A 23,185-nucleotide genomic window follows, 5' to 3' on the forward strand; every position below is an offset into this window, starting at 1 on the left:
ATTTATTTTGAGATAAAATATTCTTATGATTGGATATAAATCGTTATTTGACTAATGATCAATGCTTATGTGCACGTTAACGATATTAGTTACCTATTTTTCAACTAACGATTAAATCAAACCACGAGAATATTTTATCCTAAAACAAAAGAAATAGGATTGAAATCGATTAATTTTAGGAATTTTTTTTATAATTATATCTATATATTTTATGAATTAATACTTACACGAATTAGAAAGTTCTAAAAGTATTAAATTATTATCAATTATTCTAATATAATATTAACAAATAAAAAAATAATCAAAAACAAATCCGTAACATCATTTAACAGTGTATTTTTTTATAGTGCTTGCTGGATTTCATAGTCAACTTGATAGGATATTCCAACGAACAAGTGTTATCAATTTCATTATTGATAAACCATTTTTATCAACGGCATGCTGCGTGCAACATTTTTCTGTGACGGCGATAGATTTGAAAATAAGACGAATTGTTACTATTATTGAATTTACAAGAGGCTAATCAATTGATCGCACCTGTGACGTTTCAAGACTATGAGCTCAACTATTTCCAATAAATGTTTTCTTAGATTTTAGGGTTATTAGCTTGGTCCATGGTTAAGAATTTTGCTGCTTTGATTGTCAATAGTTTGAAAGTAAAATAAAATACATAGAGAATATTAATTTGTTCAACCAATAGGGTGGTTACAATCAATACATAGAGAATATTGCATGTTGGCACATTTTTGATTGAATGGAGAACAAAACGGTCAATATTGTCAATGGCAGCGACATGCTGATAACTTTACAATAATTGATGCATTATTGATTCATGCGTAATTTGGGGAGGTGATAGAATGAGACGTCTAGATTTTGTCAGTTGTAACTTCACTTTATATTTGATACGTTTCAACTGTGGATGTATTGTTTTAAAATTTTGTAAACTATCATCTCCACCCTAATTTGAGTTTTACTAATTATTTCTTGATCTCAAAGGTTGCATCGTGGCTTCGAACCACCAAATCAGCCTTAGCTTTGCCGTATTGGAATGGAACCGGAGGATCGACCCTTAAGTATTCATAAACCACTGATTTGGTCAAAGGCATCTTGTTCAGGGTAGATAACGTGACCCCACCGGCTCCGGCTTCGACTACGGCCCGGATTTGATAGGCTAATTGCTTGTGTAACTTTGGTCCCGCCAATGCAACCCACTTGATCAGCCCCGGGAAGAGGACTTTCATGCCACCGTAAGCATTAAAACCAGCAACGAAAACCAGGTTATGGCAAGTTTCGCCTCTTTCGATCCCGAACTTATTTTCTGCTTGCCCCAAGGCGTATAGCTACGCGTATGATGATGCTACGAGTACGTTTACATGTACGGCAGCTGATTATACGATTACATTCTGCCCTTCATCAACAAGGTATAAACTAATTATTTCATATAAATTTATTTTTAATGTCTTTTCTGATGGAGACATGAGAATCCATGAAAAAAGGTGTTGAAATGAAGCAACTTTATTCCCTCAGAATCTCCTTTTCTGATCAATGATGAAAAGCTTTCAATTTGCTGCAACTTTATTCTTACACAGTCAAAAATCTGCAAAGCAATACGGTCGTGACTACGACGACGACTGGCACAGCAGAGACAGCGACGACATCGGGGGCGGTATAAATAAAAGAAGAAAGTTAAAGATTCAAAACAGAGAGCTGAATATTATTTATGTGATTTTATTCTTAGGATAAATAAAAGAAGTAAGTTATAAATTTAGTAGTGTTCTAGTGAGCTTTGTTCTACTATATTATCTACAACTTTGAAATTTCCATGGAAGTTTTGTTGTATTTTATAAATGCTGTCAAGATTAGGGTTTAATGTAGTACAATGTAGGCAGATCAAGTATAACAAGATCTCTTTAACATTTAATTTGAACTTTATTCCATTATAATTAAAACTAAGATAGGGGCACACAATGTGCTGCGTTAGGTTTATGTGATCTTGGATACTGATTTTCTTGTAACTCATTTCTTTGCAACTCTTGTGGTATCAGGACTATGTCCCAACTGTTTTCGACAATTTCAGTGCAAATTTTGTCGTGAATGGAAGCACAGTCAACTTAGGTTTATGGGATACTGCAGGTAATTTGGGATGGCTTCTAAATGCATACAATCCGTTCGTAAATATATATACACACATGTTCTGCTACTGATCATGAGTGCTATCTTGCCTTTTTTTTTCCCTGATGAAATTATTGTCTTGGAACAGGTCAGGAGGATTACAATAGATTAAGACCACTGAGCTACCGCGGGCCAGATGTCTGTATTCTTGCATTTTCTCTCATCAGCAAGGCCAGTTATGAAAATGTTGCCAAGAAGGTTTAACGATTGAATTGCATTCTGTGAGACAATAACTCCCTGCAGTATGAGTTGTCTGTAATGTCATTTTATACTGATCATGTGTTTTCTTACTTTCCTTTTCAGTGGATTCCTGAACTAAAGCATTATGCACCTGGTGTTCCGATAATTCTTGTTGGAACTAAACTCGGTATGATTCTTATCTCCCGGGATATTGACATCCTTACATGTGCTTGCCATGGCTAGGGATGCACAAAGTCGGATTTAAATCCGATCCGGATCGGATAAAAACCGATCCGGTTTTTTCACCTAGCCAAAAAACCGGATTTTAAAAAAACCGGTTCGGATTCTAACCGGTTTGGAGGGCCGGATGGTGTAACCGGTTTCGGTTTGAAAAAAAAACGATCTTTTAAAAAAACCGGTTTTTAATCCGGTAAAAATTTTACTCCATCCAAATAATCCTTCAAAGCTAATTTTTTAAACCCATACCGGATTTTTTCCGGATAAAAACCGATTTTTTATCCTGTTTTTTTCAAACCGGTTTTTAATCCGGTAAAAAATCTGGTCATCCAATTTTTTCCCAAACCGGTTATACTATCAGGTTTTAAAATATCCGATCCGGTTTTAAAAAAAATCGGTTTTTCCCAAATCCAGTTTCGGATGTTTTTTTCACAAAATCGAATATTCGGATTTTTTGTGCACCTCTAGCCATAGCCATGTTTGTGAATTGCGGTTGTTTCGATCCCTTAAGCAACTGAAAACTTTCTCAGATTAATACACTGGAGATTCTGAAATTCTTTCTGCTTCATGAAATGTTCTTATGTTTTATACGCTTTAACGCTATAGATCTCCGAGATGATCAACAATTCTTTCAAAAACTATTAGTCATGCATTGCTTCATTTTGAAGGGAGAGGAATTAAGTAAACAGATAGGGTCTCCTGCCTACATTGAGTGTAGTTCAAAAACACAGCAGGTTAAGTGCTCTTTATACATCTCTATTTTTGAGCTTAAGATTTGGGTTTGAAGTCGGTTCCTGATGAAATCCCGTGGGACAACTTTAATGGAGAACGTGTAGGCAGTGTCCGAAGAAAAAAAGAAGAAAAAGGCACGTGGTGGTTGCTCAATATTATGATCGATGGAAGCTTTGAATCTGACAAATATAGATCTGACTTGACAGCTTCTTGCTGCTTGCATATCAACTACTGTCAGCTTGACATTCAAATAAGTAGAAAAGCCATTATGTTAGTCTCTCAGTTTAAGGTTACATTGTTGGGGTTCCTTCATGAAGAAGAAAAAGGATCAGGTGTTTTTCCTGTTTTCGTTTTGTGATTTACTTACTGTTAGATTTAATAAGATTGATGATGACAAAGTATTGTTAATGGCGTGGGTCGTAGAATTTCCATTCAGTTGATAAGCCATGTTTCTGATATAGGGATTAAGATTTTGCTGCTTAGTTATGAGGGTTTTTTTGCTCTGATTAGTGTTAAAATTTAGTTATGATATAAAGATATCTGAAGTAAAATTCAAAACAAGATCTTAAAATAAGTAAGAATCCTGCAAATATGTATAACGAGGTGTTTCTTTATGGCTTTATTCTAATTTGCAATTTAAAAAAAGTGTTATTTGAAAAACGATTTGGCTCATTTCCAGCACCTCAATCAGATAACTTAGCAACGGTTGGATATAAAAAAGAACAAACGTGAATTCCGACCCCAGAATAACTCGAGGATTTAAAGTTTAATGGATTCGAATTTCTCGCCCGTTATACCGCCTTTTTGTTTCTGGAACTGAATGTAACGCAACGTGCTGGCAAGGAAAGCATCCGAAATGCTATCAGGGTTTGTTGAATCACTCTGTGTCTCGGTATTAATTAATTCTATCAGGCCTTGGATAGCGGAGCTGGTGATTTGCCGATTCCCTTTTTCAAAGAAATAGAGGTACCTAAAAGAAATCTCGACACAAAATTCTTGTTTATAATCTAAAAGCTTAAGTTGTGTAGTATGAGCAAAGGTTTAATCTGGTACAGTTATAAGCACTGACTTGTTCAAAATCTCAACGAAGAGTGTAACAGGCCCACCGCTACCTCGAGCGGCATTCGCCATTTGCTGAGCGGCATTTGCAATTCTCAAAGCTCGCTTTAGGCAAAGCAGAACCCTGCAACATCGCCCACCATTTTTTAGTTCCTTACTTTTGGAAGGAATTTAGTCTATAAATGGAAAGATAACAAAAAAAGGTATCAAAGAGAATGAGATTTGAGGTCACACCTCTCCCCATCCTTTATGCCGTCTTGATCGTCAACCCAGAAAAGATGGGAACATGCATAAACAGCTCTGCACTGATCGGCCTTCTTCAATAGCCGAGCTGAATACTGATCATAGTAAGACATTTTAGTTGTATAAACAGTTCAATGAACCACGATGAATAAGAGAAGAGGCACACACAAAAACAAAAGAAAAACAGTACTCCTGTGGCTTTGTGTGTCAAAGTATCTCGGTTCTCAACACCAAATACATTCATCCTCTGGAGTGTCCCAATTATCAGATGAATAGCGGTCACTTGGGCTTTGGAGTCCTATGAGCAATAAACATTTAGGAAATATGAGCAATAAACATTTAGCAATAAACATTTTGGAGTCCTATGGGCTTTGGAGTGTACATTAGACTGACTTCAACATTAGCTGATCAGAGTAATACAATTACCGCAATTTCTTCTTCATATAATACAAACGCCTGAGTGAAGAATTCATATGCAAGATGTTCAAGATCACAGCAATTAGCCGCCTGATAGAAGGAAACAGAGATTAGGAATTTCAACATAAAATCCAAGGCTCCCTTCACAAAAAAGGATTATAGCCAAATACAGTCTTGCAATACTGTTCATGATGCTTGTGTTGTCAATGTCATAATGGTGGAATGCCAACAAGCTGTCATAATGATGAGATATTTTTTATGACAATGACCTCTTCGCATCATCTAAAGCAAAAATATTGATCGCAAATGGAATTATATAAAAACTTTGTGAAATAATTAGTCATGGCCACAAGATTATCATGAATAAAGCTGATTGTTCTTAAAGCGAACTGTTCATCAGAAATCTCTTACTCTTGTGAGCGGCATTATTTATTTCAGTATGTATTTTCCCTACTACAAATTAGAAAAATATCATCGTGCTCTTAAAGTTCAACAAAACTTGTTTTTATCCAAAAGAATTTCTGGGGTTTAATAGTTAACAAATGACTTTATGCAGTAGTTGGTATAAATCAAGAATCAAGATTACCTCAGCACATTGCAGGTACAACCTTAATGCAAGTTCAGGTGATGGAACAGCTGATAGAGAGTCAATCATCTGAAAGAACCATTAGAGTCATCTTTTGCATATTGTGATATACATGCATAAGAGTATGAACACTGCAGAAGAAACAGTTACAAATCCATTTAAATAGAGAAACCTGCGTCAAGAGCTGAAAAATTTTCTTAGGTGTCACTGGCATATCTTCTCCCACTATATCCCCCTCCAGACCTTGCAATTGCCTAACCAACTGTACATGAGCACAGTACAATAAGTCTGAACTATATATGCTACTACTATAATGTGTTTATGCACATCTTTTTCATTTTTTTAGGAATTCGTTTTAATAATTCTAAATTTAATAACTGTGTATAAAAAAAAATAAACCATGCTTTTCATGAGAAAGTGGGTAGGCGAATGAGGTGAAAGGATCTAATAAGAAATAATGATTACACCTCAAAACCCAACTGCCTGCATGTATAATCTTGTAGATTTTGACAAATAAGCATTAAATACTTCATCGTAGTAGATGGAAAAATGATGAGACAGAAGTACATAACAATATGTAAAAGGAGAAACATACCCTAAGTGCTGAAAAAACAAGTGAAGAAACTGTAAAGGGTAGGCGTTTTGGTCCACCGGCCATAGTATGCTTCCTTACAATACATATAATCTGAAGGCAGTTGATTATAATATATGTTCAGATGGGAAATAATTTGGATCATTCATAAACAACATAACTAAAAGAAAAACATTGAAATTAAACAAGAAACTATCCTAAATATGTCACAGCTATGATATTTTATGGGAATTGAAGAGGCATGAAACCTGTCACAACTCACAATTAGAAGATAATGAAGTTCCATCTTCACATCCTATAATACTATTGCATTTATACATTGTAGTCAGGATCTTGTCCTGGTAATGAGCAGAAAAATAGCATAAAAAGAAACATTGGAAAAACTTACCTTGAACATTTCCTCTGGTTCATCATTATAAAGCATGTGTATGAGTCGAGCAACTGAATTTTGTTCCTCTTTAAAATCCTCCTCATCAAGCTATTGCAAGATACATAAAAAATGAAGATCACAAGAAAGGAATGAAGATAACTTATGTACATCTACAAAAACATGATAAGGAAACTGAGCAACAGGAGAAAGAAAAAATATAACATGGATTATCAGGAAAGGGGGTAGTGAAAAGTACTGAACTCAAATCTATCAAATTTTAATAGAATAGCAGGAAAATTCTAGATTTGATATGCACCTCTTCCACATCAGCACCATCAATGTCCTTAATGAGTCCTTTTATTAATTCAAACAAAACCTCAACCTACAAAGACAATTATCAGTTTATTCAATAAAAGAAGTTGATACAATTAGATGAATAAAGAAGACCGAAGATGCACACCTTGTCTGCAGTTGAAATGCAAGAGTAGTTCTTCATGATGCTTTGAATGATAACCATTGCCATGACTTTATTTGTTCCAATATCAAGATGGTCCATTACACGTGGATAATTAGAAAGTGTTAAGGCTGTTACTATATCATTGTATTTCTCCAGTGGAGCACTCAAAAGTGCAACCACTTGTTTCATTGCCCACCTATCTTCAAGTTTTGGTATGTTAGAGAGCTTCTTAACACAGGCTCCCTGTTAGAAAATATCAAGAATAAGAACAATCAATATTATTCTGATACATTTGCCAATGGTCAATTCCATAAAATAGCACAGCCATAGTTGCAATACTATAGGAGATATTATGTAAATAGAGTCCTCGTCTGAAACATACCAGCACTTGATCCACATGATCAAGTCGATCAGGATGAACACGAAGTGTAAATGTAAGAAGAGATACATACAAAGTTATAGCTCCAACAGCAGGCATGTCTACCTGAGCTTCTATGACCTGCCATTGAATCATACCCAATCATCTAGAAGAAAACAACTCATGATTACACATTAAAGAAATCAAAAATAAAAACACTAGTGTACTGGCGGGGAAGTAAAGGAGGGGGTAAGATAAGGAGTCATCATCTACAAAAACATTGGTAGTAAGTTCAGGGGCCGTCACCTGACTTGATTATGTAAAACCATTCACATTTTCAATTGATTAATTCCTTTATTACGTTGAAACAATCATCAAGGTAATTTGCAACTTCAGCATGGGAGTACTAGCTGATTTACCTTCCCAATCGCATTGCTCAACTTAGAGAAGGCTTCCACTTGTAGAAATTCAGGTAATACCTGGCATTGAAAAGTTCACTCAACCTCTTGCAAAAGCATGCTGAATAGAAGTTGTTATGCTTATAACTTACATCTGCACTTGAGGCAGCATAATTTGAAAGCCTGTCCATTAGTCGAGACAAAACAGTCTTGACATCCACTGTTGGCTGTTAAAAATAAGGAAATTGTATTTGTTGAGGTTAGTGCCCTAAAATATTAAAGACAATAAAAAAATAAAATTTACTTAAGCACTGAACCAAAAAATTGGTTTCAATGAACAAGATTCACCCAAACATTAGGAGAGTGTTGCATACAGCAGAAGACCCTGTCCTACTAGGCTATTTATACCACAATGCATGCTCAACGTATGAAACATACAGTAGGTTTATGAATTTAGGCTTGTAGAGAAAATTAGGTAGTGAAAACGCCAACTGGAACAACATTTTAGCTAGCAAATGATAAATAAAGCAGCCAGAGGAAGTGCAATTCTGTTCTCTTGATAACAGGAAAATAGTAGCCAGTCACTATATTTTCTAGTTACACATACTGATATAAAGATCATGTAAATATTGAGAAACGGAAAGCATGATAGCAAAACCTTGAGGTGGGACACTCATTGTAAAGATGCCATAATGGGACAACTAGAATAAAGCCTAAAGCTAACAATTGTGTTAAGAGGTATGTGTTAGGTGCCCAGGAAGGGAGGGAAAGACACTCGATACAATAAGAAGATCAATATGCATCACCCACCTGGAGCTGGGGGCAAGCACTCATCAATGTCTCAAGTGTCTGCAAGTGATATTCATCAGGGAACACCTGAATTATGCAATCCATCAGATAATATTGGGCAAGATCATCTTTGCAATTGACAACCTGTAAAAGAACCATATAAAATCTTTTAATGCTACAGACCTCTGACTTGTTACATTAAGAGGGGGGAGGGGGAGTGGAGAAAGAAGTAAAATTACCTGCTCTAAGACTCTGGGAAGAACTGTTTCTTTGTACATCTCAAGGTCCACCCCTTCTATCTGACTGAGAACATGGAGGTTTTTCCCTACCTAACAAGAAAGTTCAGAACAGAAGGATTAATTCCCCTCAATGGGCATCAAACACACAGCATCAGAGTTTAGCAAATCAGAAATTTTAGATTATTGATATTACAAGATCTTGAAGTTCGCTCCTTTCCTTTTCCCGCTTCTCTCTAACTCTACCAGGTCCCTGCAGACCAGAAATAGCAATTGAAGGCTTCAACTCAGGATGACCAAAGAGTATGAATGATTCACAAACACCATGACACCTGCATGGCCAAAATTTATGCTCTCACAATTTATTTTCACTTGTATGGCATGCATGTTCTGTGGTGCATTGCGTATCTTAAGAAAATAATATCAGATATTTAACAAACCTGATGCTGCATTCGCCCCCAAAGTTTATTCATCTCAGTGAAATTCTGCAGCACAAATTCCACAGCATCCATCACAGAGTCAGCATCACTGCAGGAAGACAGAACCATGTCCTAGCAATTGGTTAATTACAAATGTTTCCAAATTCTTTTGCACGTCTAAATGCATAATCTAATTTAGACATACCAATTATAATTCACTGATCAGCATGTACTCTCTTCTAAGAAAATTATACATCAGCTCCTATAGAGATTCAGCAATATTTTATGATAGATAAAAATAGAACAGAATCATAAGTTTAACAGAGCAGGCATACAGGAACAGTGTAAAAGCTACTGCTTATTAACTGTTTTATTCTCTTCAAATATTTAAAGAGAGAGAACTAAAAGTTTTACCTATCGACTCCAAATAAAATAGCCATGAAATTTGAATTGGACAGCTTTTGAAATGAAAATTTCTATTCAAGTGGGAAAAGAAAAACTAAGCAAGAGATCTCACCCCTCGTACTCGGAACCAATATCTGGTAACTTATCTCGACTTATTTGAGCAAGGTAACTCCTTAAAAAGAGTCCACGTATAGGATGTTGAACTCCACGACACATTTCCACAAGGTCTTTAAGAATTTCCTTAGCAGGGGCTTCCTTGGATTTGATATAGATAGATCCTACCGTACATAGAAGATACCTGGTAGATTGCCAACTAGAACTTCATATACAATGACAATGAAGGTCTAAAATTCGAGAATATTCACATTGACATTACAATTTAACTATTTGGAGCTTATCTAGTACCGAAGCTGAAATTCCAGCACAAAGCACATTTGCAGTTTTCCACTTCGTTTTCCTTAACAAAAACTAGAGTCCCGTTTTGATGACTGGTCCAAAAATTATTGGGAAAAGAACCATAGCCAAATAGAATGAGAATGGATGCCCATAAATGTTTGGAATTTGAAAATGATACAAAAAAAGGCATAAATATACTAAAAACGTCCATAAAGTAAAATTAAATAATTAGCCATGTCTTTTTTATTGCAATGGAATTCAATACTCTAATATATATATTTTCACTCAGTTGAACCTTGATAGATTGGTTAACACCGTCATCAACTTTTCATCTAAGACTGGGAGGGATCAATTAGCTGAAAGTACAAATGTTCAAGGGTTTAATTTGAAAAAGGCTCAATGCAATAAAATCACAAGTATTGGGATGACTATTTATTTTTGTTTAATGCTTTTCATATTAAGAAAATATATACAGAGAATTATGCTATTAATTATTAAATTTGAAGGAGAAAAATCGCTTACAATCTAGGCAAAATATTGCCGGCATGTTGAACTAGCTCGTACAGATCAACCACAGAGACACCATGTTTGCTATCGTCTTTGAAGAACAACTCCAATCTCTTCAATTCATCAAAAGCTCGCATATCTGAATTCCAATCATAGACACGTTATTAAAACAAATCAATCACAATTTAAAAAATTTCAAACACGGCCGACTCAAGTGATGAATCAAAAGAAAAAGGAACAAATGAGAATTACAAAGCTCATAGTATTTGTGAGGAGGGAGTTTGGAGGTCCGGAGCTCCGATAGCATCTGAGCCGAGTACTTGAGAGCTTCCCTAAGATTATTAGAATCCTGAGATAAGAGATACCCAAAATCAGCACCAGTGAAAGAGGATAGGCTATCTTGATCCTCTCAAATTCAAGGAAAGACGGGAAAGATTTTGGAGATACCAAAGCTCGATGCATAAAAAAAGCGTAGTGTTGAATACCGGCAATGCCTTCCGCCAGCCATTTCTCTTCGTCCTCTATTCCGTTCAACATCCCTGTTCTCTCCCTCTCTCTCTCTCTCTCTCTCTCGCTAAAGGTTTTCCAATTTTATTTTATTCTTTTCTAATATGTAATTTATATTCTTTCTTTAATGGAGTGTAATTTACATACAGTCGGACTTGGATAGTTGAGCACTTGGATGTGATATTATAAGGGTTAAATTCATCCAGTCGTACCCGTACTATTCATATTGTGAGGATTTAGTCCCTATATTATGAGAGCTAGAAACTAACTTATCAAGTGTAAACTGCTGCATTACACTCCTCTTGAAGGCTCGATAGTATTTATTTCGGGGGCCTGCTGAAGATTTTATTCTCTATGGTTCCCAGTTTTGCAATTTCTATCATTTTTTCAATTGTTTTGTTGATATGTCTGAATATGTATTGTAATCGTTTAGTCTCTATTTAAGAGGTCAAAAATGTGATCAAGAAGTGGACTAGACAGGTTTGGATTTTCCCCTGATGTGATCAAGATGCAGAGCCTTTTGCCTCTTTTATCTCCGTTCCTTGCAGCTGATTATGCTGACTGCAATGCCTAGTACCTCTACTTCATAAGCCTCATGCTACGTTTAATAACTGTCTGGATGCTCAGGTTGTCTGGTTCAAAGCTATGGTTGTTTCAATTGAGCCATATATATATAATATAAATATAATTTTAATTTTAATTTTTTGATTAGGTTAAACATCTTAATTCTATATTTTATTTTATTTTAATTATAATTATATGAAGTAATAAAATTAATTATTTTATTTTAATTGGATTGAAAATTAAAAAGAGATAAATTCGTTAACAACCAACCATTTGATCTAGTAGGATGATGCCCTTTAAGTAAGATGAGGAGTCTGAATCATTACATTGTACATTGAGTTGGAATGATAGCTTTCATAATGGATTTTATAATATTTTTGATCTGGAATAATCGATCAATAAATTAAATATTAATGTGTTTAGCAAAAAAAATCAATATATAAAATCAAATTAACATTAAGAATAACAATTTGGACATTTTAATGATGTCGATAAGTAGTAATGAATTCAAAATTTCAAAAAATATGATTTAAAATTTTAATATATTTTTTAAAAAAATTCTAAATATATAATTTTTTTTTCATTTTCTTAATATATTAAACTAACTTTTATAATTTTTTTCAAAATAGTAAGATATACTTACTGAATTTTTTTACAAAAATTCTAAATATATAATTTTTTTTCATTTTCTTAATATATTAAACTATCCATTAAGGTAGCCAATTCACTTGGCATCTCTTGGTAAAGAAGTGTTCCTATTGGACATCCTCTAGCCATTGCAGCAAGTTTATCCGCCACCATATTGGCTTCTCTTCTAATGTGGTGGAAGTTCAAGTCCCAATCTCTATCCATGAGATCATATATCAACAGAACGATTGTGTTGTCCTCAGTTCCGTTAGGCAGTCCATCGAGTGTGTTAATCGACGTCTCACTATAAGAATTCACTACCAATCTTCGAATACCTAAGCTTCAAGCATAAACCAAGACATCATGAATCGCTCAGAGTTCTGCAGTTAGTACCGAGCAAATGCCTAAGCTTCGAGAGAAGCCAAACATCCATTCCCATTAAGCGTTCCGCAACACCCCCCCTGCGACAGCCATATTCTCTTTACCTCCCACCGCTCCGTCAGCATTTGCTTTCACCCAATCTGAATCAGATTTGTTCCATCTATCAATGGATCTGTAAGCAATTTTATTAACAATATTAGTTTTATTTGCAGCCACAATCGCATTCTTAAGTTTCACACTTGAAGAAACCAAGTCTTCACGTTCAATGTAATCAGATTGGAGTACCATATTGCATTGACACTTCCAAATTTTCCATGTAACAATAGGAAATAATAAGTTTCAGTGTAATTTATTTATAGGGAAATCAACCTGCCCCTTCATGTTATGTAGGATCCAGGAGTCACTGGGCATGTTCATAAACACCTCAAATTTGTTTGCATCAATCAGTCTCTTCCATATTGTAATAGCATGAGGACATCGACAGAGAACATGGGTCATATCTTCAACATCATTTTGGCATAACAAGCATCTGGCATTAGGGGCTATATGGCGTCGGCATCGTTCCTCATTCGTTAATAATTTGTCATGTAAAGCAAGCCATAGGAAAACCTTCACTCTTTGCAGGATTTGTAAATTCCAAACATTCTTCCACACATCTATGCCAGCATTTTGCGTTGGAGAGGATAGGAATTTATAAGTTGACTCCACCGAAAAGGTATCCATACCAAGAGATGGATTTGGAGGAGAAATAGTATCAATCTTATGGAATAGTTGTTTAGGAATAACAGCATGTAATCGATCCTAGTCCCAAGCTCCTAAGACAGTGACCATCGAACTAACCGACATTGGAGGAGGGGGAATTATGCAAGCAATAGTTAACCAGCAGATCATATTTATCAACCCAGTTGTACCAAAAATCAATTTACACACCATTGCGGATATTTCAGCCCACACTATTGCAAATATCATCCCAAACACAAGTCAAACCTTTCCACAATCTAGAGCAGTTTGGTCGCTCGATGCTAGCAGGAATTACATTATTCCATCGGTATTTACTATTAAGGACTTTGACCCATAGTTTATCAGCTCCTTGCACCAAAAGAATTCTAATTTTCATTAGGAAAGCCTTATTTTGGTGATCCAGGTCCTTAATTCCCAAGCCGTCTTCTTCAACTGGTAGCTTCATTGTGTCCCATTTATTTAACGCAAGGCTATTAGATCCTCCATTTGCATTCCACACAAATCTACGAATAAGCTTTTCCAAAGTATCACAAACCCCTTTCGGGAGCCAAGTGGACTGCATAGCGTAACTTGGTATTGCTTGCAAAACTGCTTTTGCCAGAGTTATACGGCCAGCTAAAGATAGAGTCTTGGCTGCCCAACTCGAAAACCTTTGCTCCACTTTCTCAATAAGATACTGGTAGCGGCGGTCACCCTGTTATGTAAAAGTTGCACTCCCAAGTATTTCCTCGAATTTGGAACTTCTTCAAATCCAAATCCTTGGCTTATCAAATCCTTCACATTTACGTCACAGTTCTTGGAGAAAAAATTGTCTTTGGTGTACTAACCCGATGACCAGAGCAAGCACAGAAATTTGCCATAATTTCTTTTATAACCATCACTTGATCCATGGACATTCCGCAAAGAGAATAAGATCGTCGGCAAAGAAAAGGAGAAGGATCCAAGGTCCATTGCGAGAAAGCTGAATCTATCGCGAAGTATTAGAGTGGACTCGTCGATTAATAGCATGAGAAAAACGTTTCATGCATAGAATAAAGAGGTACGGGATAAAGGGTCGCCTTGACGTATAGGTTTGAAGCTCTCCGAAACATCTCTATTCCATAAAAAATGTGTAGAAACCATCGTAACATAGAGCATAATCCATCTGATGAAGGTAGATGGCAGTCCCACATCCATAAGGGTTTCCTCTATGAAGTCCCACCCCAAGCAATCGTATGTTTTCTCAAGGTCCACCTTTATTGTCATCTATGTCTTAGAACCTTTCTTTCGGTTCATGGAGTGAATTACTTCTTGCGCCAGAATAATATTATTTGTTATGTTTCTTCTAGGAACGAAGCTCGATTGGTTTTGCGAGATCCAAGCTGGTAACAATGGTTTAAGACGGTTTACAAGAAGCTTGGTTATTATTTTATAGGGGACAGTGCAAAAACTAATAGGTCAGAATTGTGATATTCTTTCAGGAGCCTCAACCTTAGGAATGACCACCAGCAAGGTTTATTCGCCCATTCCGAAAGGACACCTCATTGAAGAAAATCATGAACAAATTGGTATAAGTTGTCGCCCAAGACAGACCAATTTTTCTGGGAAAAAAATTATGCATGATACCCATTAACCCCAGGAACTTTAAATGGATCCATCATAAACAGGGTTTGTCGCAATTCCTCCAAATTAATGGTACTTATCAACTTGTTTAGCCAATACATGTCCACTTGTTTGAAGCCCCCAAAGAAATCATTATGTGTTGGTTGTCTTGTTTCTGAGGTGAAAAGTTTCCCAAAGAATTCTGTCAGATGTTTCTGCTAAACATTACAGTCATCACACCACACACCGTTCCCCAATTTCAACATCTGGATGGTGTTACGTCTTCGCCTACTTATAGTTGTTGCATGAAAAAATCGTGTATTAGGGTCGCCTTTCATGATCCACCTATTTCTCGCTTTTTGATACCACAAACTCTCCTCTTGTTCAAGGACTGTATTGAGATCCTTCTTAAGAGAATCATTTAGCTCCATGAGAAATAGAGAATCCGAATGTTCCAAGGCCCTTTCGATTCCCCTTATCCGAGCAAGGAGGAGCGTCTTCCTTTTTCCCATATGACCAAAGACATCACTGTTCCATTTACGGCACTGACCTTCAAAAGATAAAAGATTTTTAAAGATTGGGGTACTCGTGTTCTACGCACCAACCAGGAATTCACCAAAGTTTGGATGCTCGTTCCATGCTGAAAGAAAACGAAAAGGGCGGTTGTTCTGCTTTGCTTGGGGCTCCTTGGTATTGAGTAAAAATGGCCTATGGTCAGATCCAATATTTTGCAAATGCATAATCTCCGTCATAGAAAAAATCTCATACCAACAACCGTTGCACAAGCACCTATCTAGTCATTGTTTGAGATCCCCACGTTGCTAAGTAAAAAGGGGCCATTGAAGCCCATATCAAGTAATCCTGACTGAAATAAGAAATTACAAAACTTTGGACAAATTACGGTTCTTCTGTCTGAGCCACCCTACCTTTCCTAAGTACTGCAAATAGCATTGAAGTCACCACCAAGAACCCAAGGAGTATTAGTATCAGGTTCTAAATCTCTCAGTTGGTCCCAAACCTAACTACGCAAACGGGTTATTCGGGCTAGCATAAATGAAAGAAATAAAACAGTTTCTCTTATTCACTGTGTCAACACAATGACTATGAAGAAATTGTTTCGTGGCTGTGAGAAAATCCATAGACATCTTATATCATCCAAAGAACCCAAATTCCACCAGAAAACCCATTAGCCCCCACTCTAAAAGATGAGTCAAAACCCGACCTTCGAATAAAATCATAAGCACAAGTTCCACTAACACGAGGTTCTATTAAGGCAACAATATCAGGGTTGTAAAGCTTCACCAAAAGTCTCTAGTAACGTTTGAAGATAAGGCCCAAAATGCCTTGGGTATTCCAGAAAATAACTTTAACCATAGAATAAAATATGGAAATAAAGCCAAACCACACAGCATCAAGCTAACTTGGTTCCCGATGATCCACCCTCAAAAGACGTGTTCGCTCGCCATCGAACAGAATTATGAGTAGCAATCTGTTCTTGTGTAGTGGTGCCCCTCATCATCGAGCTAGCACTGGCTTTGGTAAGCTCATTATCCATCGCAACAACCCAATCTAAGAGCACAAGTTTGGAGGGAATTTTATCTTCTTTTTTCTTTGTTTTAAGGCCTTTCTTAGTTAACGCCTTTGTTGCCGACATCGATTTTACCTCGTTATTTGATCTACCTACCTGGGATAACTTTAAAGGAGCTCTTCCATTATTATGCTTTAGCGCTCTCGTACGTTCCTCAGCACTAATTTGGATAGCAGTATGATTACCCTCATTCACAAAGGAACTAACTTGTACAAGCTTCTCTTTCGATGCAAGAACAGCCAACTCCAGTTTTCCGGTGTGAGAATTTTCCTCGGTTTCCATGGTTGAGGTCATACTCTGAACATGGTTTGTTTTATCGCTCTCAACTGGAATGTTTGAGACCGCCCTATCATCCATAATAGTTGCCTCAATATCTCTACTTCGGTCTTTGGTGCTTGTTACTGTAGCAACTTGCTCAATAGCTTTCCTTTTGTCCTCTAGTTGATTTCTATGACCATTAAAATCTCCCAGCTATTTGTTATTCGTGCTCTTATCATTATGCGGCAAGTTCTCTTCACTCTCAAGTGAAGCTAACGCCTCAAAACGAGAGCCTCCTGCTTGGTTCGTCATCACATTAGTACTTCTGTCCATATTAATAGGCTTTTTCGCCTGCGATAATCTTTTGTTACGTTGCATCACTTGCATCCACGACCCATAGGGTACCTCTGGAACGTTAGATTCTCCATTTAATTTCGAGTTTCCAGCATCTTCATCGTTCACATCGATTTTACCTCGTTATTTGATCATGATGTTAATATACATACACTTTTTCATATAATTATATTAAATTGTGTATATTAAATAGAAATATATATGTAATTTTAGAGATGAGTAATCAACTTTGATCACCCAAGCATTATAGCTGGTAGGGTGATTATTACAGGCTGCTAAAGTCTGAGGTAAAATCTAATTTGGGTCAAAGTGGATGGCCTATTGCCTTCCTAGAAGCAATACGATTCCACGCTTGATTTCAGTCGCATTCTGATTAATCACATTACGTTGGCGGCAATTGCTTATTGTTAAAACTTGGTTGGTGAAATTTGGTACACTTTGTTTATTAAATTCTTAAAAAAAAAAGTCAAACGTGATATCGTTTGAATTTTACTTGGAAATATAGATGATTGATTAGATTGATCAGTAAGATAACATTTTTTTCAAATATTTATTAAAAATATTCATTGTTTCTTTATCAGCTTATTTACCCACATTGCCAAATTTTTTTTTTAATTTTTATGAATGAATTATCACTTCACATGTTGCCCGTTCCTTTCTCTTCTCGATGAAATAAGGAAGTATCTTAGAAATTTCTTTGAGATTATATAAACTTTAGTGTTTGCTCGACTCTTTGAATGGGAAAAAAAGAATCAGTCAATAAATAAGAAGGTTTGAAGAACAGCGAATTTGGACGACGATGGTGATTAAAACGGAAATTACAGCAAACAGAGAGATTGGCGGGCTTTTAAATTCTGCACTTTCTCGAAATGATTTGGTTTCAATCTATGTATTTCCAGATTCAGGTATTTTTCGACTGCTTTGATTTATACAATAAACTGTATAAATGCAGTCATCTTCTTCCACTTTTGTTCTTTCTAATTGAAAATAGCTTTTTAGACCATCATTTGCTTGGAGCCTGGATGACAAAAGAGTACAGGAAAACTCACAGGGAAGTCGATAGAATGAAAACGGTATTTCCTTTACCATTGATTTGTCCTTTTAGCACTGTTTTCTTCAAAGAAATTAATCCTTTAATTGTTTTATTGATTGAATTTCAGAATGATCTTAGCTCTTCAAATTCACAAACAAGTTCAAAGCGAAAGGTTATAAAAAAGATCGCTGAGCGTTGCGCCGCCATGGCTGTATTTACAGGAACAAATCCAGAGGAGACCTCGTGGTAAGTTGACTTATTATTGATGAAAGTTAATCCTGGAGTTCTTTCCTTTGATGCTAAAGCACAAAAAAAATCTGTTTTTGTGTATGTTTTTAGGAAGTGGATATTGCTGCAAATTACTGCTCTTCTTAGTGTTGAAAAGGGAAAGACCATCTTCGAAATGCTTCCATTTCACCGTTTACAAGGTTTGAACCAAAGGGATATGTCGATTTCGTTTTGATTCCTAGAGTACTTTTCTTATTTCTATTGGTTTTTGTAGGTTTCAGGTTCAATTTGACACCTGAGTTGCATCTCGATAAAAGCAGTGCTATATTAAGACACGTAGATCAGGAATCAGAGTCTGAAGAAGTTGAACCTCCTCCTTTTCCGCCCATCTCCACAGTAGCAAGTGATGATAATCATAGTGACAAGGCCGTTTTGTTGAATTCCATATCTACAATCCGAAGAGAACTGTCAGAACCATGCCTTGGTTGGCCTCTACTTCGAAGAAAATCTCCTGCAATCCAGGAGTTTAAGAAACATGAAGGTAGGGATACATCTGTTGTGGAATGGATAATGAGCCTACCTGATCGAGTTACCTTGGCTGTCAACCAGATTTCTTTGCATTCGAATCAAACTAGCTTCAATGACAATCGCAAGAATGAATATGGTGCAGATGATTCAGTTTCTTCGAATGCAGAACCAAATCCAAAGCCTGGTTGGCCTCTTCTCCGCATTACAGCTTCCACTACTTCTGATTCTTGTTTATCAGAATCTGAATCTACAAAGATTCCATTTCCGATGGTTGAGAGGGTGATGAACACTGCTATTGAATCACAGGAAGACGACTATGGTGTACAAATAGAAAATTCGTTGCCAGCACTAAGAAAGATGCCGAACAACTTGGCGCTTCGTTGCAAGCAGTTCACACTCAGGGAGCTTAAGCAAGCAACTTCTGGCTTCTCTCCAGGTTATCTTTCAACACAAGCTTCTTTTGGAATTAAGCATATACATATAATTCTAAAGGCTTACAGACAGACAGCTTTTGTTCTTATTTTTTTTAAGTGTTATCTCATTTTCAATTCTCTTACAGAAAACTTGATCGGAGAGGGAGGATGCAGCAATGTATACAAAGGGTTTCTTCCCGGTGGCAAGCCAGTGGCTGCTAAAATTATAAAATCGTACAAAGAAGCTTGGAGTGACTTCTCCTTAGAAGTTTATATTGTTTCTTCATTGAAAAATAAGCATATAACGCCCCTAATTGGAGTTTGTGTTGAAAATGATTATCTCATCTCTGTCTATGACTTCTTTCCAAGAGGGAGTTTAGAGGAAATTCTCCATGGTAATTACATAAATCTCAAGGTTTTTTTACATTTTTCAAAAGATCAAAAATACAATGAAGTTACAAGTTTTTCATTGTACTTCTTTATCCAAAACAGGTCAAAGCAGGAAATATGTGTTGCCATGGGAGGTCAGGTATAAAATAGCTATAGCAATTGCTGAGGCTCTAAATTACCTGCATAATGAATGCTCACCGCCTGTTATCCACAGAGACGTAAAATCATCCAACATTCTTCTCTCTGATGATTTTCAGCCACAGGTTCACCCCCCTCCCTTTTTTCGTATGCCAATGATAATATTCGAATTCAACATAATGTTCTGTATGAACTCGTCATTTTGGGATCCCGTCACAAGATTTAAGACAAGATTAATTGATTAAGTAGCAAGCTTATTGACCACGAATGCTTTTTTCACTTTATCCTTGCAGTTATCTGATTTCGGACTTGCCATCCGGGGAACAATGGATTCAACCAACATGATTGATAGCAATGTGGTGGGAACTTTTGGATATATAGCTCCCGAGTATTTCATGGAAGGAAGGGTAAGTAACAAGATCGATGTGTACTCCTTCGGCGTTGTGCTTCTAGAATTACTATCAGGAAGGAGACCGGTTAGTTCAAAAGATGTGGACCAACAAGAGAGCTTGATCCAATGGGTAAGAGTTCCTACTTTGTACTCATTTTTCACTAGTTGAAGATATTAGAAACCTCATATCCTTTAATAGTTAAATAACAAAATTATGATCTTAACACAGGCCAATGCATTATTAGAGAGAAGGGATCTCCAAGGATTTGTTGATCCAGTATTAGACGGAGATTTCGACGTTGCTCAATCGCATAGAATGCTTCTCGCAGCCACCCTCTGCCTGAATCAGTTAGATATACATCGTCCAGAAGTGAGCCAGGTAAACACTCATGCCATCTGTATCTAAGCCTCCTATTGATCGGAATATCACTTAGGTGCCTTCCAAGCTAATACCAATTTTTTCAGAGGGTTGAGGTCGACAATACCCCATACTAAAGACCAAACCCTGCTTAATTACTGAATTCCAGTAACCAAAAGCCCATATATTTTCAATCATTTCTTAATGTTGTCCTAGTTAAGGGCTAAATCTCCTGCTTGAGTTATATTTTCACTCATTTCTCATCACCATCTTGGTTAAGAGCAAGATCTCTTGGAAATACAGTACTTTAACTCAGTCGCTCTGTTTTGTGCTTAAAACAGTTCACTGATTCAAACATGTTAACTATTCAGATACTGCAAGTATTACAAGGGAACAAGGAACCAACAGAGGGCTCTGATTTCCATGCCGCTTACATGAAAGTGTCAAAAAACCAGGAAAATGATGGACTTCGCAAACTACAAAGCTATCTTTCAGTTCCATTAAGTGACGATGATTCAACATCAGAATGCAAAAAGCATACGGGAAGATGCAAAACTGGAAAAAAACGACGTTTAATGCTCAAGGAATATCTTAAAAGAGAACAATGATGTAAATGAAAATAGAGAAACAATCAAATGTCAAACAAAAAATGCAGAATATCTTGTTTCTATTAGTAAATCCTCATACTGTACATGTTAGAGTTGGCCGACAAAAAAGGTGTACAACTTGGCCATTGTAAGTTTGTAACCTCAATCCCACCAAGGACATGGATCATCATCGCCACCAGATCTTTTGGCCGCAAGTTTCCTGAACTTTCAAAAAGAAGCCAATTGTCATCATTATCATCATCATTCAGCACAGATCTTTCCTCAAGCAAGTTTTTATATTGCATCACCGCCTTGAGAAACTTTTTGCCTTCAGCCGAGGTCCTAGAATAAGTGGGACCTTGATCCTTCCTTGCAACAACTTGCCACAGTTTCTGTTCAGACACTAGCGCAACAGAACAATATGGATCAGGAGAGGGACCTTGCTCGTTCCTTGCAAAACAATGCCACAGTTTCTGTTCAGACACTACAACAACAGAACAATATGGAACTGGAGAGGGACCTTGCTCCTTTCTTGCAACACCATGCCGGTTTCTGTTCAGACACTAGCGCAACAGAACAATATGAAAGGGACCTTGCTCCTTCCTTCAATCATCATGATCAGGTTTCTGATCAGGCACCAAAGCAACCAACTAATCAGAACATGATTAGAATCCAGCCTTCCATTGCTAGAAGATAGTTTTTCACCAATCAATGCATCAGAGGGGAATCAAAATGGAATTGTATTAGGCAATGCATATATCTCAGCCTTAGGAAGATACTGTGACTGAGGCCATGAAATCAAAGTAGCACGACATGAAACATCATTGCCATCAGATCTTTTGGCTGCAGGTTTCCAAAGCTGCTTTTTGGGAAGAAGCCAATTGTCACCATTATCATCATCATTCAGCTCAGGTTGGAGAACAGGAGGCAACCAATCCTCAAGCAAGGTTTTATATTGCAATGCAACCCTAAGAATCTTATTGTCTTTGGCCAATGTTCTAGAAGAAGAGGGACCCTGCTCCTTCATTGCAACATCGGGCCTCAGTTTCTGTTCAGACAAAAGAGCAACGGAACAACTTGGAAAAGGGAAGGGACCTTGTTCCTTCCTTCCATCATCATGACACAATTTCTGTTCAGGCACAGGAGGAACCAAACCAATCGGATCTTGATTAGAAACTACCCTTCCAGGTTTTTCACCAATCAATGCTTCAGATTGATGAGGTTTTTTCAAAGAAAATTTTATCTTTATTTCCTTCCCTGTTCATTGAACAATACACAAATCAACATCCCAATATATTTATGTACACATTACTCTAAGAAGCCTAGAGCAGCAAGTATATTTAGCCAATCGAATAACAGTGATAAACACAACTTACCATCAACCTTTCATTTACTACAGGACACCATTTCCCTCTTCCTCTTATGGCTGCTTAGTCTGCCATCAGATATGTAGCAAACTGGTGGCTCGTTTTCTACAGTAAGGTCACTTCTCTCCAATTGGTCTTCATCGTTATAACCATTTTGAAAATCATCAAGCTTCTTAAATTTCTTGGCGGGACATTGAGTTTTATCAATTCCCTTCCTATCCTTCTTTTTATCATCTTCTCCCTCTTATGTAATTTCTGTTCTGTTTTTGGTAGAACCTTTTCTCTATTGCACAGCACAATATGAAATTTAGATTGGAACACAATGGAAGACCAAAGAACAACAGTTCTTACTATAAAACTGAAGTTTAGGGTCTAATTTCATTTTGTTATAGGGCTTTATCAAAGATCAATCACACAATAACAATCGAAAGGATTTTCAATCATATAAAAATCAAACCTCGATGTTTAAAATAGGACAAATTCTTTCAATAAAAAACCCTAAACATACGAGCTTCATTGACATGTTTGATCTACAGCACATTTTTTTGTTATCCCAAACTCTAAACTAAAATATTTCAATTAATAAAATTAAACTACA

General features: G+C 36.6%; 4 protein-coding genes across 8 annotated transcripts; 3 read left to right on the forward strand and 1 right to left on the reverse strand.

Moving 5' to 3' along the window:
* Window positions 1-1,967: 1,967 nt before the first annotated feature.
* On the forward strand, window positions 1,968-3,432 carry LOC120195282 (rac-like GTP-binding protein ARAC11). Its single transcript, XM_039197353.1, has 6 exons — window positions 1,968-1,976; window positions 2,046-2,133; window positions 2,261-2,370; window positions 2,476-2,539; window positions 3,196-3,323; window positions 3,417-3,432. Exons 1-6 carry the CDS (start codon window positions 1,968-1,970, stop codon window positions 3,423-3,425), a joined length of 408 nt encoding a protein of 135 aa, XP_039053284.1. The 3' UTR covers window positions 3,426-3,432.
* Window positions 3,433-3,967: 535 nt separating this feature from the next.
* LOC120195259 (vacuolar protein sorting-associated protein 35B-like) lies at window positions 3,968-11,164 on the reverse strand. 5 transcript variants are annotated; one of them, XM_039197337.1, is made up of 22 exons: window positions 11,001-11,164; window positions 10,806-10,902; window positions 10,569-10,692; window positions 9,763-9,948; window positions 9,267-9,354; window positions 9,023-9,079; window positions 8,830-8,919; window positions 8,612-8,734; window positions 7,954-8,028; window positions 7,823-7,882; window positions 7,428-7,544; window positions 7,049-7,288; window positions 6,905-6,970; window positions 6,607-6,696; window positions 6,222-6,311; window positions 5,799-5,888; window positions 5,627-5,695; window positions 5,050-5,130; window positions 4,814-4,921; window positions 4,615-4,718; window positions 4,391-4,504; window positions 3,968-4,291 (listed from the first exon to the last, which is right to left on the reverse strand). In XM_039197337.1, the coding sequence occupies exons 1-22, from the start codon at window positions 11,088-11,090 to the stop codon at window positions 4,081-4,083; spliced, it is 2,370 nt and encodes a 789-aa protein (XP_039053268.1). In that variant the 5' UTR covers window positions 11,091-11,164; the 3' UTR covers window positions 3,968-4,080. The 5 variants fall into 5 exon arrangements, with proteins under 5 accessions (XP_039053268.1, XP_039053269.1, XP_039053270.1 ...); XM_039197338.1 differs by having other exon boundaries at window positions 10,806-10,885; window positions 11,001-11,159; XM_039197339.1 differs by lacking the exons at window positions 10,806-10,902; window positions 11,001-11,164 and having other exon boundaries at window positions 3,969-4,291; window positions 9,763-9,928.
* Window positions 11,165-17,778: 6,614 nt separating this feature from the next.
* Window positions 17,779-18,489, forward strand: LOC120195318. The gene is made up of 3 exons (XM_039197383.1): window positions 17,779-18,059; window positions 18,154-18,227; window positions 18,315-18,489. The coding sequence occupies exons 1-3, from the start codon at window positions 17,954-17,956 to the stop codon at window positions 18,435-18,437; spliced, it is 303 nt and encodes a 100-aa protein (XP_039053314.1). The 5' UTR covers window positions 17,779-17,953; the 3' UTR covers window positions 18,438-18,489.
* A 42-nt stretch (window positions 18,490-18,531) lies between these two features.
* On the forward strand, window positions 18,532-21,256 carry LOC120195316 (probable serine/threonine-protein kinase PBL7). Its single transcript, XM_039197382.1, has 8 exons — window positions 18,532-18,615; window positions 18,690-19,163; window positions 19,236-19,379; window positions 19,503-19,751; window positions 19,849-20,009; window positions 20,178-20,405; window positions 20,505-20,654; window positions 21,005-21,256. The coding sequence occupies exons 1-8, from the start codon at window positions 18,591-18,593 to the stop codon at window positions 21,239-21,241; spliced, it is 1,668 nt and encodes a 555-aa protein (XP_039053313.1). The 5' UTR covers window positions 18,532-18,590; the 3' UTR covers window positions 21,242-21,256.
* Window positions 21,257-23,185: the final 1,929 nt, after the last annotated feature.

Source organism: Hibiscus syriacus, unplaced genomic scaffold, assembly GCF_006381635.1.
Source record: "Hibiscus syriacus cultivar Baekdansim isolate YM2019G1 unplaced genomic scaffold, ASM638163v2 tig00117011_pilon, whole genome shotgun sequence".
Taxonomy (NCBI): domain Eukaryota; kingdom Viridiplantae; phylum Streptophyta; class Magnoliopsida; order Malvales; family Malvaceae; genus Hibiscus; species Hibiscus syriacus.

Bases quoted from the DNA above. Each gene is read 5' to 3' on its own strand.
- LOC120195318 (XM_039197383.1), top strand. From the start codon at position 17,954: ATGGTGATTAAAACGGAAATTACAGCAAACAGAGAGATTGGCGGGCTT. The intron at 18,060-18,153 runs GTATTTTTCGAC...ATAGCTTTTTAG, and splicing joins CTATGTATTTCCAGATTCAG to ACCATCATTTGCTTGGAGCC. The intron at 18,228-18,314 runs GTATTTCCTTTA...ATTGAATTTCAG, and splicing joins AAGTCGATAGAATGAAAACG to AATGATCTTAGCTCTTCAAA.
- LOC120195316 (XM_039197382.1), top strand. From the start codon at position 18,591: ATGCTTCCATTTCACCGTTTACAAG. The intron at 19,380-19,502 runs GTTATCTTTCAA...ATTCTCTTACAG, and splicing joins AACTTCTGGCTTCTCTCCAG to AAAACTTGATCGGAGAGGGA. The intron at 20,655-21,004 runs GTAAACACTCAT...TTAACTATTCAG, and splicing joins ATCGTCCAGAAGTGAGCCAG to ATACTGCAAGTATTACAAGG.
- LOC120195282 (XM_039197353.1), top strand. The intron at 2,134-2,260 runs GTAATTTGGGAT...GTCTTGGAACAG, and splicing joins AGGTTTATGGGATACTGCAG to GTCAGGAGGATTACAATAGA. The intron at 2,371-2,475 runs GTTTAACGATTG...TTTCCTTTTCAG, and splicing joins ATGAAAATGTTGCCAAGAAG to TGGATTCCTGAACTAAAGCA.
- LOC120195259 (XM_039197337.1), bottom strand. From the start codon at position 11,090: ATGTTGAACGGAATAGAGGACGAAGAGAAATGGCTGGCGGAAGGCATT. The intron at 5,889-6,221 runs GTATGTTTCTCC...GCTCATGTACAG, and splicing joins TTGTTTTTTCAGCACTTAGG to TTGGTTAGGCAATTGCAAGG. The intron at 4,719-4,813 runs GTACTGTTTTTC...TACTATGATCAG, and splicing joins TGACACACAAAGCCACAGGA to TATTCAGCTCGGCTATTGAA.